Below are 12,585 nucleotides of genomic sequence, written 5' to 3'. Positions count from 1 at the left end.
AAATAAAATGAAATAATATATATAGCAAGACAGCAGGATTAATAGTATAAATGTTGAGACCACTCACTGTAATTAGATGTTGAGTGCCTTCTGGAAAAGCGACATTTTAAACAGTTGCTTAAAAATTCCCAGTGAAGGGGCCAGGCAGATTTCAGGCAGGAGCTTGTTCCAGAGCTGAAGAGCAACCACCGAGAAGGCCCAGTTTCTGGTTCTCTCTTTCTGGGCCTCTCTCGGGGTCATAACACTCAACCGCCCAGCCTGGGAAGATGGAATGGGGTGGGCAATCTCATCAGGAGGAGGTATTCTGTCAGGTATCAAGGTCCCAAACCATTTAGCGCTTTATAAGTTAACACTATTACCTTGAAGCTGGTAGGAAAACAGACAAATAACCAGTGCAGGGTGGCCAGGGTGGGAGAAATGTGTTGATGTTTCTTAACACCACTCAGTAATCTGGCTGCCATGCTCTGGACGTGCTGAAGTTTCTGTAACAGCCTCATGGGCAGCCCCACATAGATAGTATTACAGTAGTCTATTCTCGAGACTACCACTGCATGAACCCCAGTGTCAAGGTAGGGACTCAGCTGGGCAATCTGCCTTAGGTAGAAGTAGGCAGAATGGACCACAGAAGCTATTGAGGTTCCATTGACAGTGCTGGGTCCAGATTACACCCAAGCTGTGAACCTCATCCTTAGCGGAGAGAGTAGCCCCCCCAAAGGAGAGAGAGGTACCCAATTCACAAACACTAGGGGCACCCACCTGCAGGATCTCCATCTTGCCCGGGTTCAGACTCAGTCTATTATCCCTCATCCACTGCAGCACAGCATCCAGACAGCACTCAAGGGGTGGAACAGCATCCTCTACAAAAGGGTGGAAGAAGAGATAGAGCTAGTTTCATCCACGTATTGGTGTCACAAAGCTACGAAGCTCCTGATGATCTCCCCCAGGGGCCTCATATAGATATTAAACAGCATTGGGGAGATGATCAACCTCTGAGGGACTCCACAGTCAAGGGTCTAGGGCTGGACATCATCTTGCCAAGCTGTACTCTCTGAGGACAGCTTCCTCAAGGAAGGATCAGAGCCAGGCCAAGGCCAGACTGATCCCAACTCAGAGAGCTGGCTCAGGAGGATACCATAGTCGATTGTACTGAAGGCTGCTTATAGGTTGAGCAGGACCAGCAAGGACATTTTGCCCCGTCAGTCTCCCTCAAAAGGTCACCTTGCTGGACAGCCATCTCTATGCCATGGTGCAGCTTGAAACAGGACTGGAATGAATCAAGATCATCAGTTTCCTCCAGGAGTGCCTAAAGCTAACCAGGCACCACTCTCTCCACTAGCTTGCTGAGGAAGGGAACATTGGCAGTGGGTCGATAGTTGTTTATATCATTTGCTGGCTAGGTAGGCATTTTACGGGTAGGTTTGGGAAGTGTCTCCTTAAGGGCTCAGCAAACCCTGCCCTCAAGGAGAGACCCATTAATAATACCAATAGCCCATTCTTTTCTTACCATCCGGGCCGCTTTTATGAGCCAAGCTGGGCAAGGATCTAGGGAGGTAGCAGTGGCCCTACAGCGCTCAAGCACCCTGTCCACCTCTGCTGACATCACAGGCTGAAAACATGTTAAACTCTTTGGGCAAAGCAGTACAGTGGACATCTCGGCTTGATATACTGGAGAAGAAGGATGGTCAAGGTCCCAGTGGATGGCCTCCACTTTTTGTTTAAAGAAGGCCGCAAATTGGTCACAGGAGATATTACTGGGAGGCCTGTCACTATGACCAACCCTGGAGAAATCACATGCTATACAAAAGAGTTTGGCCTGATGGTTTTGAGCTTCACTTATCCAGGTAGTGAAATATGTTCTCCTAGTGGCTTTCACCTTAGCTAAGTAGAAGTTTGATGTGCTTTTTGCAGCTTTTAGATTAGATCCCGTCAGGGATCTCCAGCCTCTTATTTTGCTTTGTTGCCTACAAATGTTGGTTATACCAGGGGATGGGCAGGCTCAGCAGTGGAGGGCAGATTTAGGTGCAATTGTGTCAACAGCCCTGATAGCGTCATCATAGCATCCTTCCACTAGAGCCACGACAGGAGTGCCAACCAGATCAGCCGGTATCCCTCGCATTGTGTCTTGAAAACCAATTGGATCCAGTACAGGGGCAGACAATCTTAATGGGTCCTTGCTCCCCGTGGGGAGGAAGTGCCACTGAGAGGCTGCATTTTATCTGGCAGTGATCTGACCATGACGAGGGGACCAACAAGGTCAGTCACCTTCGGATCACTCTCCATCTGCCCCATTGAAAACACCAGGTTTAGATATGGCCTGCCATATGGGTGGGACCGTTGATATACTGAGGTATTTCCAAGGAAGACATGGTTTCAAAGAACTCATGTACTGGACAAGTGGCTTCCATCTCAGCATGGATGTTGAAGTTGCCCAAAACAGGGAGTGACCTTGGGTGACCTCAACACAGCCACTGAGATGAAGCCTGCCAGCTCCGTAAAGGAGACCCCAGGGTCGCAAGGAGCACAGTAAATCAGCACTATCCCAAATCCATCCCTGATCCTCCCCGACACATGGAGGGCCTCTGGGCTTTGTTATGCCAAACATATCCTTTTGTTAAAATCTAAAATATTTGACACTACATCCATGTGCAGCTGGTGGCAAACAAACTTACTAATTGTACATAAGGGATGACAATTTAATTTTTAAGACATTTTCATTAGTAATGTAAAATATGTTTTACCAGCATGGGGGGGGTGGGATCTCTTGTTTGGTACAGAGTGTTTGTATGCATATTAGCCAAAATCTGAGCTTTCTCTAAGGCAGTTCAAGAAAGAGGGAAGGAATTGATTCTGCGGAGCAGAATGTTTGTTTGCAGGAAAGACCTTACAGATCTGGGCCAAATAACATTATATTAAGCACATGATTAGATTACATGCTTAGTTTTTATACACTAAACTGAATGGGCCCAATCCAGCTACAGCTTATATGTTGCGTGAGGGAAAGACTGAACAATTAAATCTAAACAATTAAATGTTAACTGTCTTATGCTGTTGTCCACATTTGGATCATCCCTTCATCACACAGTTGTTACTGGAGTTTGAATGCAGTGGGGGGGAGGAGTAAAAGGACTATTAAACCATCAAATGTTAACATAGGCCCAGATCCCTAAGCACACTTAATAGATATAGAGTAATTCCTATTGACGACAGTAGAATGTACTTCAGAGTAAATACACTTAGAAGTATGCTTTAAGTGTTTTAGGATTAGGGCTGTAATTCAGTTCCCTTTCTAAATCAAAGTTATTAGGAAATAATTAAAATTATTGTCATCTGAAACTGATTGGGGTTTGTCAGCTGAAAATCAGCTGCAGTCATTTAGGGAACGGAATGTGGGAGCTTGGAAGAAAAAGAACACATTTAAGGAAAAAACACATGAATTGCCCAGCACTCTCTTTTTTTGAAGGAACTCACAATTTTCAGGTGGTTAATCTGCATTTCTTAAACATATTCCAAGATAGTTATGCCATCACCTCTTCCTGTTAGTCGTCTCCGTCTGGAATTTTCTCCATCTGTTAATGCACGACCCTGCAGTAGCCCCCTGGTATTTTCAACCAAAGGTGAAAAGTTATTTTCTGAGAAAGGCCCTTCTCCTAGGGCTTGCCGGCTACCTTCTCGCCTTGCTTGGTGTTCGATAGACTGGAATCAGTTGTCTCTGCTACACCCTCTGGGGTCTGGTGGCTTTGGTTCTGTGTACAAGGCTGTTTACTGTGGAACTACCGTGGCAGTAAAGCAGGTAAAGAAATGCAGTAAGAATCGCTTGGCATCTCGACAGAGTTTCTGGGCAGAACTAAATGTGGCACATCTTCACCATAACAACGTGGTGCATGTAATAGCTGCCAGCACATGTGCCCCTTCCAGCCAGGATACTTTGGGCACCATAATAATGGAATATGTAGGTAACAGCACCCTGCACCATGTTATCTATGGAACTGGCTGCACAACAGCAGAAAGAAAGGATGATGGACTTGGATGTGGCAATGCATTTTTGAATCTAGCTCAGGCTGTATGCTACTCCTGTGACATTGTAGCAGGTTTAGTCTTTCTCCATTCACAGTTGATTGTGCACTTGGATTTAAAGCCTGCTAACATATTCATCACAGAACAAAATGTTTGTAAGATCGGAGACTTTGGATGCTCCCAAAAGCTAGAAGACACTGTGTTATCAGGCCCTCAGCTTTGTCAGCAAGGGGGAACATACACTCACCGTGCTCCCGAACTTCTTAAAGGTGAGAAAATTACACCTAAGGCAGACATCTACTCATTTGCCATCACGCTTTGGCAAATGGTTACACAAAAAGAGCCTTATTTGGGTGACCATCAGTATGTACTCTATTCTGTGGTAGCTTACAACTTGCGTCCTTCTCTGTCTGATGATGTGTTTAAAGACTCAACCATTGGACAACAGCTTGAGACCACAATTGAAAGTTGCTGGAGAGCTGATGTAGCAGAGCGTCCTAATGCGGAACTTCTCCTCCATGATCTTCATTCTCTATCTCTAAAAGCATAAAAAGTTGTTGTGTTGTGTCTCTTGATTTTTATTGTTGTTCCTCTTCCTTGCTAAATTTGTTAAGTTATTGCTCTGATCTTTTTCAATATGCAAAAGAAGCTTCTGAAAAAAGTTGCTGGTTATTAATTTATCAATAAAGTTATTGCAGAATCTTAGTACCTGTAGCAGGTTAGAAAGTCTTCTGCTCAGTAGAGCAACAGAAGCTTTCAGTTTCTTATGCTGTCTTTTTTTTTTCATGGAATCCATATAGATAGAGAGCACAGTCACATACTGAAAATGCACAATACCTGAGATCTGGGCAACAAGCTTTGACAAAGTTAAGTAATGAAAACCACCTATTCAGTAATAATGTAAAGGATCCTATCTTTAAAGTGCCTTAAACAAAAATACTTTTCTCTCTTTATGGATAGAATTTGGAACTGTTATTTTTACAACTCCTAGAATCCAGACTGGCCATACTGACCAGGGGAATTCTAAGAGTTTTAGTTCAGTATTCCAAGCCTTGTTTGTCAGTGAACTCAGCTAGAAATAACAAAGCTATCTGATTTCTACACCTTTTCTAGTTATCTGCTGAACAAGAGTCACCAGACACCACATTTTTAAAGAAATTGGTAAATGCAGCATTTATTCATGTGTGTCTTAGTATAAGTGTGTCAGTCTGTGGCAGCGAAACAGCCTTGAGGTATCTTAAACACGTAATTTGTATGCGTCATAAACTTTTCTGGATTGTAGCCCATCTGCATGTTAAGAAGTGGGTTGTAGTCCATGAAAGTTACACCAAATAAATTTGCTAGTCGTTAAGTTGCTACATGACTTCTTACTGGAGGTTGCTTGTTTGCTTGTAGTTGTGCATCAACACGTGGTCATCTGCAAACTAGTTTAACATTCTCTCCAGCTCAGATACTGTATCCCATCCTGCTGTCTAATGCCACACACAGGACCTAGGACTTGTTTAGATATTAGCTGTTTAAGGCCTGACTAAATACAGACCAAATGTTGACCAACAAATACTGTTTTACAGCAGTCATTTTGAGGGCATAAATGTGAGTGTTGTTAAGGCTAACTACCTGGGCTAATGAAAAATCAAATGCGTTCCCACATATATTCTGGTTCTTCGGGAGTTTTGCAGATTTTGAATATGAGATATTTTATTTGCAAAACTTAAGGATGTAATTCTAAACATACTTTTAAGGGAGCATATCTAACTGAACATTGTGGGACAATCTTCAGTGGAAGCATGAAGACAGGAATATTGTAATTTTGTAAAAACAATAAAAAAGAGCTAAATCCCATTGAATCTGTTAGAGCCAATAACTTAGTAACATGCATAGAATTAGGTTGTATACTGTCATTATGCTCCTACTGTTCCCAATATATTCTTTTCACATTACTGTATAAACAAAAATATTGGAGTTTTCAGTGCATATTTGAAAGTGTGTATTAATTCTGAGTTACTGGCATAATATACTTTGTTCTTTCTGCAACTTCTAATTAGAAATGTTCAGCTTATAAATTACAATTGGACAAAGCTGAGCTGACGTAACCTATTTAACATAACTTTTCCCAGCCAGAGTTTGCATTAACATTGTCTCTAATGTAAATAATTTTATCAACTAAGAATATGCAAAACATTAGCGCCTAAAGCTGATAATGCAGAAAGTTTTTGATGTTCTATGTACTATATGATATTGCTTATAAGGAGTGAAACTAAAAACTAGAAGATGGTGGTAACTGTTTAGATGGAACTTAAGTTGTCTTTAAATCCTTGCTGGATTGGGATAACTCCTCAGGTGGTCTGGAAACAAGGGTAATGGTTAATTGGGTTTTCTTAAATGTTTTTAACCACTCAAGGGCTTAAGTAGAAACATGGAAGGGGGGATTAAAGGAGAAATGGATGAAAGTATTATAATATTTATTCCCTGCAGTGAGGGGAAGGGTATTCTTAATTCCTAAAACACACACATCTGTTAAGAATAGATTCTTTCCTAAACAAAGTTAGCATCCACTTGCAATGATAGGAGAGACAGTTCCTATCTACAATAGAAGAGTGGGAAATGTATTAATATAAACGGCAAGATCTATCTCCTAAGGAAAAGAAAGTAATGCTTCCAGATGTTCAAAAATAAGAATGTTGCAGAATTTTAAGACCAATGGATCTATTACAGCATAAGATTTTGATGCATTGTATAGTCCTTCATGATCATAAATTAAGCCAAAAATTGTGGGATGGAACAATCTTAACATAACCAGGCAACGTTCAGAAATGTCCATGTAACATAAGCACAGTGATGATTCACAACAGTAGGAATTCATGATACCAGAATTCCCTATTTTGCTAAGCTATGTTTAAATTTAGCACTTTAAAACTACAAATTTCCATTGGTGTGAATCATTGTTGTGCTCATGATAAATTCTATTTATTTGGATCTTAAACAGGACTCCTTTCTCACCACCAATATCAGTCTGCAATGTGAGATAGAATTGGTCTTTCAAGAAACCTAAACTTCAACTAGTTTCATACTTAAACTCCAGTAATTTTAATTCAGTTAATCTGAGTCCTAAATTAAGACCTAATTGATTTTCTCAATTTTGCTAATTCACATGATCATTTGTAATTTGACAGTACAGAATACAGCCAACACATTGTTACAATAGGTCTGCTAGTTTTTCATTTAAAATGACTTTTGACACTTTAGAGTAACAAGGCTTCTACTTGCAGAAATTCCCAAGAATTTATAATAAATTCTCCAGAAAAGGCTATTTTTCAAAACATTTTGAGGCAATTACCTATTAGATATGGTGTAATTGCAATCATATATCACTAGATGGCCAATATTAATATATTAATGATGCTATAGTGTGCATGAAAGAAATTCAGGTATTTATTCTCTTTACCTATGAATCTGCAAAGTGATTTACTTAACCGAAGTTATAACAGTATAATCCTGGAGATTCACTCTGAAGCAGTCCAAGTTCAATATGATTTTTAAGGAAAGGCAAATATAATTGGAGACCAGAGACTTGCTATGTGAAAATAATTTTATTAGTGAAGATTAGTTTTAAACAGTTGACCTGTGATTTAAATGTTCATGTTTCTTTATAAAACTATGTTCATTTTGGTGCAGGGAATGAAAATAGTATTAAATATGTCCTGTCTTTTTGTCATGTAGGGCAATTTTAAACATTAAATAGCCCTTGCTTCAGCTTAGTTCCCGTGTGACTTTGCCTCCTTGTATGCAAACCATGCACAACCTAAAATTGAACCAAAGAACAAATTATTGACAACTTAATTGCTGCTTCTGTTTGTGACATCATTCCTGTTGTGTTGGTGTCCTTATACAACAGGATACTCTGGGAGTTGTTTTTTAAAAATTAAATATTTTGTATTGCATGTAGAATCTCTGTAGAAATACTGTGTTTCCCTAAAGATAAGAATGTCTTATATTTAAATGCATTAGGGCTTATTTTCAGGAGAGGTTTTATTTTTTCATGTGCAACAATCTACATTTATTCAAATACAGTCATGGAATTCTGGAACATCATCATAACTCCAAACCCCGAATTCGGGCCTGAATTTCTTGTGACTCCCTCCAGGGACAGGGGAGTGGTCGCTGTGGTGATGCTGGCATGATGGGCCCCAACACACACTGGCCTCAAACCCCTTCAGCCGCAGAACCAGATGATTTCTGTCTCGTTTTGGGAACACGCTTGTTGAGGTGGTGGTGGGAAGGTAACATATGGATTGAGGCAGAGGAGATGGAGTCAATCTCAGTTGCTGTACAATGAGTCCCTGGTGGAGGGCAGGGTTTAATTTAACTAGGGCTTATTTTAGAGGTAGGGCTCATGAGCATCCTGAAAAATTTTACTAGGGTTTATTTTCAGGTTAGGTCTTATTTTAGGGGAAACTGTATGTTGATAACAACTTTTAACACGATTATTATTGTGTTAAAATTGAGCACTTCAACACTGGAGGCAACTGGAGAGGAAATTGGGCAACGGCCTGTCAGATCTGCTTTGAGTTGGATTCCTGCATTGAGCAGGGGGTTGGACTGGATGGCCTTACAGGACCCTTTCAACTCGATTGTTCTACTGAAAATTAAGTGTCCGGGTATTAAAGAGAAATCCCTGGTCTGAAATCCGGCTCAATAGGCTATCAAAGTTTTGAACAGCAAAGGCTATAGTGGGGAAAAACGTAGATGCAGGACGGAGAATGGATTTCCGTCTGTGCGTTGGGGCTCATTTTAGGTTAAGATCGGAAAAGGCAGGACGTGTATAACGTTGCACCCGAAGCAATCGTGGTCTCGCTGTCTTAGATCGAGGAGAAAGCCGAGCGGGAGGCGGCTGCGAAACGTGTCCCCACCCCGACCCCGATTTCCCGGAGAAAAGCCCAGCGTGCCACTCCGGTGGTAGTGGGGGGGGGGGCCCGCCGCCTGGAAGCCCCGCTCCGCCCGGCGCCTGAACACTCGCTTCCCGCCTTCCTGCGTTTGACTCCAAGCGCCCGGACCGCGAACTTCCCGGTTTCCTCCATCAGTTCCGGAGCGAAGGGTGAAGAGGCGGCCCTCCGGGAGCTTATATAGCTCCGGCCTCGCCGCCCTGCCCTTCCTCTCGCTCTCTCTTCGTCGCGCAGGGCGTCTCGGGCCTACCTCGTCGTTTCCTGACTCACCGCTGTTCCGGGGGGCCTTTGCGCGCTCGCTTCGGCCAGGAATAAGTCGGTCAGGAAAGCTTTCCCGGCGGCGGCGGCCATGGTGAGAGGCAGGAAAGAGCCCGGCTGGGAGGGAGGAGGTCGGGGAAGGAAGGGGTCCCGCCGCTGCTTTTTTCTGGGTGCCCCAAACCTTGCCCTTTAGCCGCCACCTCGCCTCGCCTTCCCTCCCGCGCCTCCAGCTCCCCGGGGCTGCGCCTGGCGAGGTCCTTTGGGGCGCCGCGGTTGCCTCCTCGTCGGGAATATCCCCTCCTGTTTTACAGTTTAAAATGGAATCTGGAAAGTGTTCGCCTCAGACTGGGATCAAGAAGGATCAGGCGGGGCCTTTCTGTTTTTCTCTGCTAAGCAGCCTTCACGAAGAAGGGGACACGCGGGACGGCCATGTTTAATCTCCTTTTTTGGGGCTGTTGCTTCTTGGTCCGGTGCATTTCGTGGTGTAGCTTTTCTACCTTGTAGTGTTGTACCTGCATTAAAGCGATTAAACGCTGTGTTCTCTGGCTGTTTAATTGTGCATAGGACGGAACAGAGAAAGGAAGCAAAGTGTCGTGTGCGGCAGATGCCGAACATTTTGGCATCAAGTCATTTTTTATTAGCAAACCGGCTTTGCCACGATTGTCAGGACCCCTGTTAATGAGGAAGGAATTTTGTAATCTGAAGTCAACATAGAGGTGCAATGCAAACTATTTTAAAATTTATTGTAACTGGATCCAGAAATTTTAAGCTGGTAATAAATTCTTTTCTATATGTAACTACAACAGTATTCTTCTTTAGATGGGGGAGTCAGCAATGCAGCCCAAAAGTTAGGCTATGCTTCCTCAGACTGGCTTGGATCCTTGTCTGGGATGAGCAAATCTGTGAATTCATTTGTTAACTTGCGTTGTCCCTTCGCCAAACTCACAAATGTTGTTCTTAAAAAAAAATTCTGTACGATTTGTTTTTCAACCACAGTGCAGCTAAGCTCAGTATTGTGTGATTAAATGGGAAGATCTTGATCTTGCCATTAATTTGAAATTTCACAGTTATGTTTGCTAGAGCTGAACTGCAAAAGCAAGGGATACTACAAATATATAGAGGGTCCTGTTCTTGGAAGAAAAGCAGGATGAAAATCAAATCAGTCAAAAGAGATCTCATCTAAAAAATAGCTTTCTTGTTATTCCTGCGGTGAAACACTTTTAGGGATAAGTTAGTTCTATGGCTTTTTAACTGCTGCTCTTTTTTGGCCTGTTGCAATGGTGGAGGCATGTGAGAATTTGGTAAGGGTATTGGCGTATTAAGTTAAATATAAGATTCAGCACTTGTTAAACATGGTAGGATTGAATTCCTAAAAATGCCAAGTCTTTGTAAATGGGTCCTCTCTGGAGGAAAAGGCAGCATATATATGTCCTTAATAGATGGGTGTTATTTTGTAAGAGACAAATGACAAATCTGCCATAAAGCAGTATAAAATCATCCCTTTAAAACTTTTTTAAAGCTTTGGCTAAAATCTTATTGCTTGTTTTAGTAAATTACACCAGAGTAGACCCATTAAATACTCTAAGCAACAGGATCTGGGCCTATGTTCCAGGATTCTGCTGGCTCTTCTGGGTTACAAACTCAAATTTTTATCTCCTATTTGTTGCAGGCATTTAAAGATACTGGGAAAGCACCTGTAGAACAGGAAGTTGCCATTCATCGAATCCGAATTACCTTGACAAGCCGTAATGTGAAGTCTCTAGAAAAGGGTAAGTAGCAAATTAGTCTAGGAATTCTAAATGATTGGCAGAAATTTGGTGTCCATCTAAGATGTACCCTTACAGCTCAGTCCTGTGTAGCTTAAGGTACAAATGAGCCTAATCATACATCGTATTGAGCTGTTAATGTTAATCATTTTAAAACCAGATGTGATCTGATTTATAACATGTCTATGTCATGTTGAGTTCAGTAGAATTCATTTCTGAGCTCACAAAGTGAAATATGTTCTAGAGTTTCTTGCCTGCATTTTTGAAGTAGAGATACCAGTATCTAAGTTGAGACTATCAATTTCTCTTTCAAGTCTTGTGTGCTTTTGAGAAAAAAAGAACACTGATTAGGCTTAATTTTTATATACTCGGATAAAATGTTATTTTCAGAATGCATTTTGTGTAGTTCACATATAAGACCCCACAAAAATATAGACAAATTCAGAAAAGGAATTGGCAGTAAAATTATTTCCTTTCATGCCTTAAGTAGAACCTTTCATTTTTCATACTGACAACTCTACATTAAATAATTTTACTCAAATATAGTTGGCAATGAGGACATAAAGTGTTAACTGAACTACCGTGATTCATTTATACGCTATTCTGAGCCAACTTGTCTTTAATTTAATTTAATTTTTTAGAATGGTGAGTATATAGCTTTTAAACAATCATTGTTTTATTTTCATAGTCTGTGCAGATCTGATCAGAGGTGCTAAGGAAAAAAATCTGAAAGTGAAAGGACCTGTCCGCATGCCTACCAAGGTATTGTGTGTGATACAATGCTGCATGCTCTCAATGATATCGATCTTTAAGATAATATTTTGTCCTTATTGGCCTCTTCCCCCCCCCCCCCCAGATCTCTCTCATTCTCTCTCTCTCTCTCTCTGTCTCTCTCAAGCCTTCTACTTAATTGTCAGCTATTTGTATTTATTTAAATTTCAGACTTTGCGCATCACTACAAGGAAAACACCCTGTGGAGAAGGTTCCAAAACATGGGATCGTTTCCAGATGCGTATTCACAAGCGTCTCATCGATTTACATAGTCCTTCGGAGATTGTCAAGCAAATTACTTCTATCAGCATTGAACCTGGTGTAGAAGTTGAAGTTACTATCGCTGATGCTTAAATGAGTGTCATGTACATCAATAAAAGTTGAAAACTTTCTACCTATGTTTCCTGTAGTGCCCTGGTGTAAATTATATATATAAAAATCATACACTATTTTTTTACAGTTTCAGGAAGAAGTTTAGGAAAGGGAACTAACTAGAAAATTCATACAATTGTGTACTTAAATTGTAAATATTGTGTAGCTTTTTATGGATAAAACAAATATGTGTAGAATAGATTCAACTTTATCTCTGAAAATGAGATAGGAGATATTGATGTGTAATATTCCCATTACTGATGCAGTAGGATGAATTATGTGTTGCTTTGCACACTCAAAACTTAAATTCCAGATTCCAGTCTCCAAATGGTAATGTGTGCACAAGTCTACATGAGTTGTGAGGAGCAAGTAGAAACGGGTCTACTAAACAGTGTAGATCTTGAAATATCTTTTCCTGGTCTTTGCAAATTCTGTCCAGATGCAAATAGTCAAGGCATAGC

At 41.2% G+C, this 12,585-nt stretch overlaps 2 protein-coding genes and 1 non-coding gene across 3 annotated transcripts; all 3 read left to right on the top strand.

Annotated features, from left to right (window-relative positions):
• Positions 1-784: 784 nt before the first annotated feature.
• Positions 785-6,134, top strand: MOS (MOS proto-oncogene, serine/threonine kinase). The gene has a single exon (XM_072998944.2). The coding sequence runs from the start codon at positions 3,518-3,520 to the stop codon at positions 4,562-4,564; it is 1,047 nt and encodes a 348-aa protein (XP_072855045.2). The 5' UTR covers positions 785-3,517; the 3' UTR covers positions 4,565-6,134.
• Positions 6,135-9,155: 3,021 nt separating this feature from the next.
• RPS20 (ribosomal protein S20) lies at positions 9,156-12,150 on the top strand. Its single transcript, XM_020812981.3, has 4 exons — positions 9,156-9,309; positions 10,885-10,984; positions 11,670-11,743; positions 11,924-12,150. Exons 1-4 carry the CDS (start codon positions 9,307-9,309, stop codon positions 12,104-12,106), a joined length of 360 nt encoding a protein of 119 aa, XP_020668640.1. The 5' UTR covers positions 9,156-9,306; the 3' UTR covers positions 12,107-12,150.
• LOC140707245 (small nucleolar RNA U54) lies at positions 11,529-11,595 on the top strand. Its single transcript, XR_012087165.2, has one exon. It is a non-coding gene; the product is annotated as a small nucleolar RNA U54 (small nucleolar RNA).
• Positions 12,151-12,585: the final 435 nt, after the last annotated feature.

This window comes from Pogona vitticeps, chromosome 4 (assembly GCF_051106095.1).
Source record: "Pogona vitticeps strain Pit_001003342236 chromosome 4, PviZW2.1, whole genome shotgun sequence".
Taxonomy (NCBI): domain Eukaryota; kingdom Metazoa; phylum Chordata; class Lepidosauria; order Squamata; family Agamidae; genus Pogona; species Pogona vitticeps.
The sequence above is the reverse complement of the archived record's forward strand: the minus strand, read 5'-3'. Positions and strand labels throughout refer to the sequence as shown.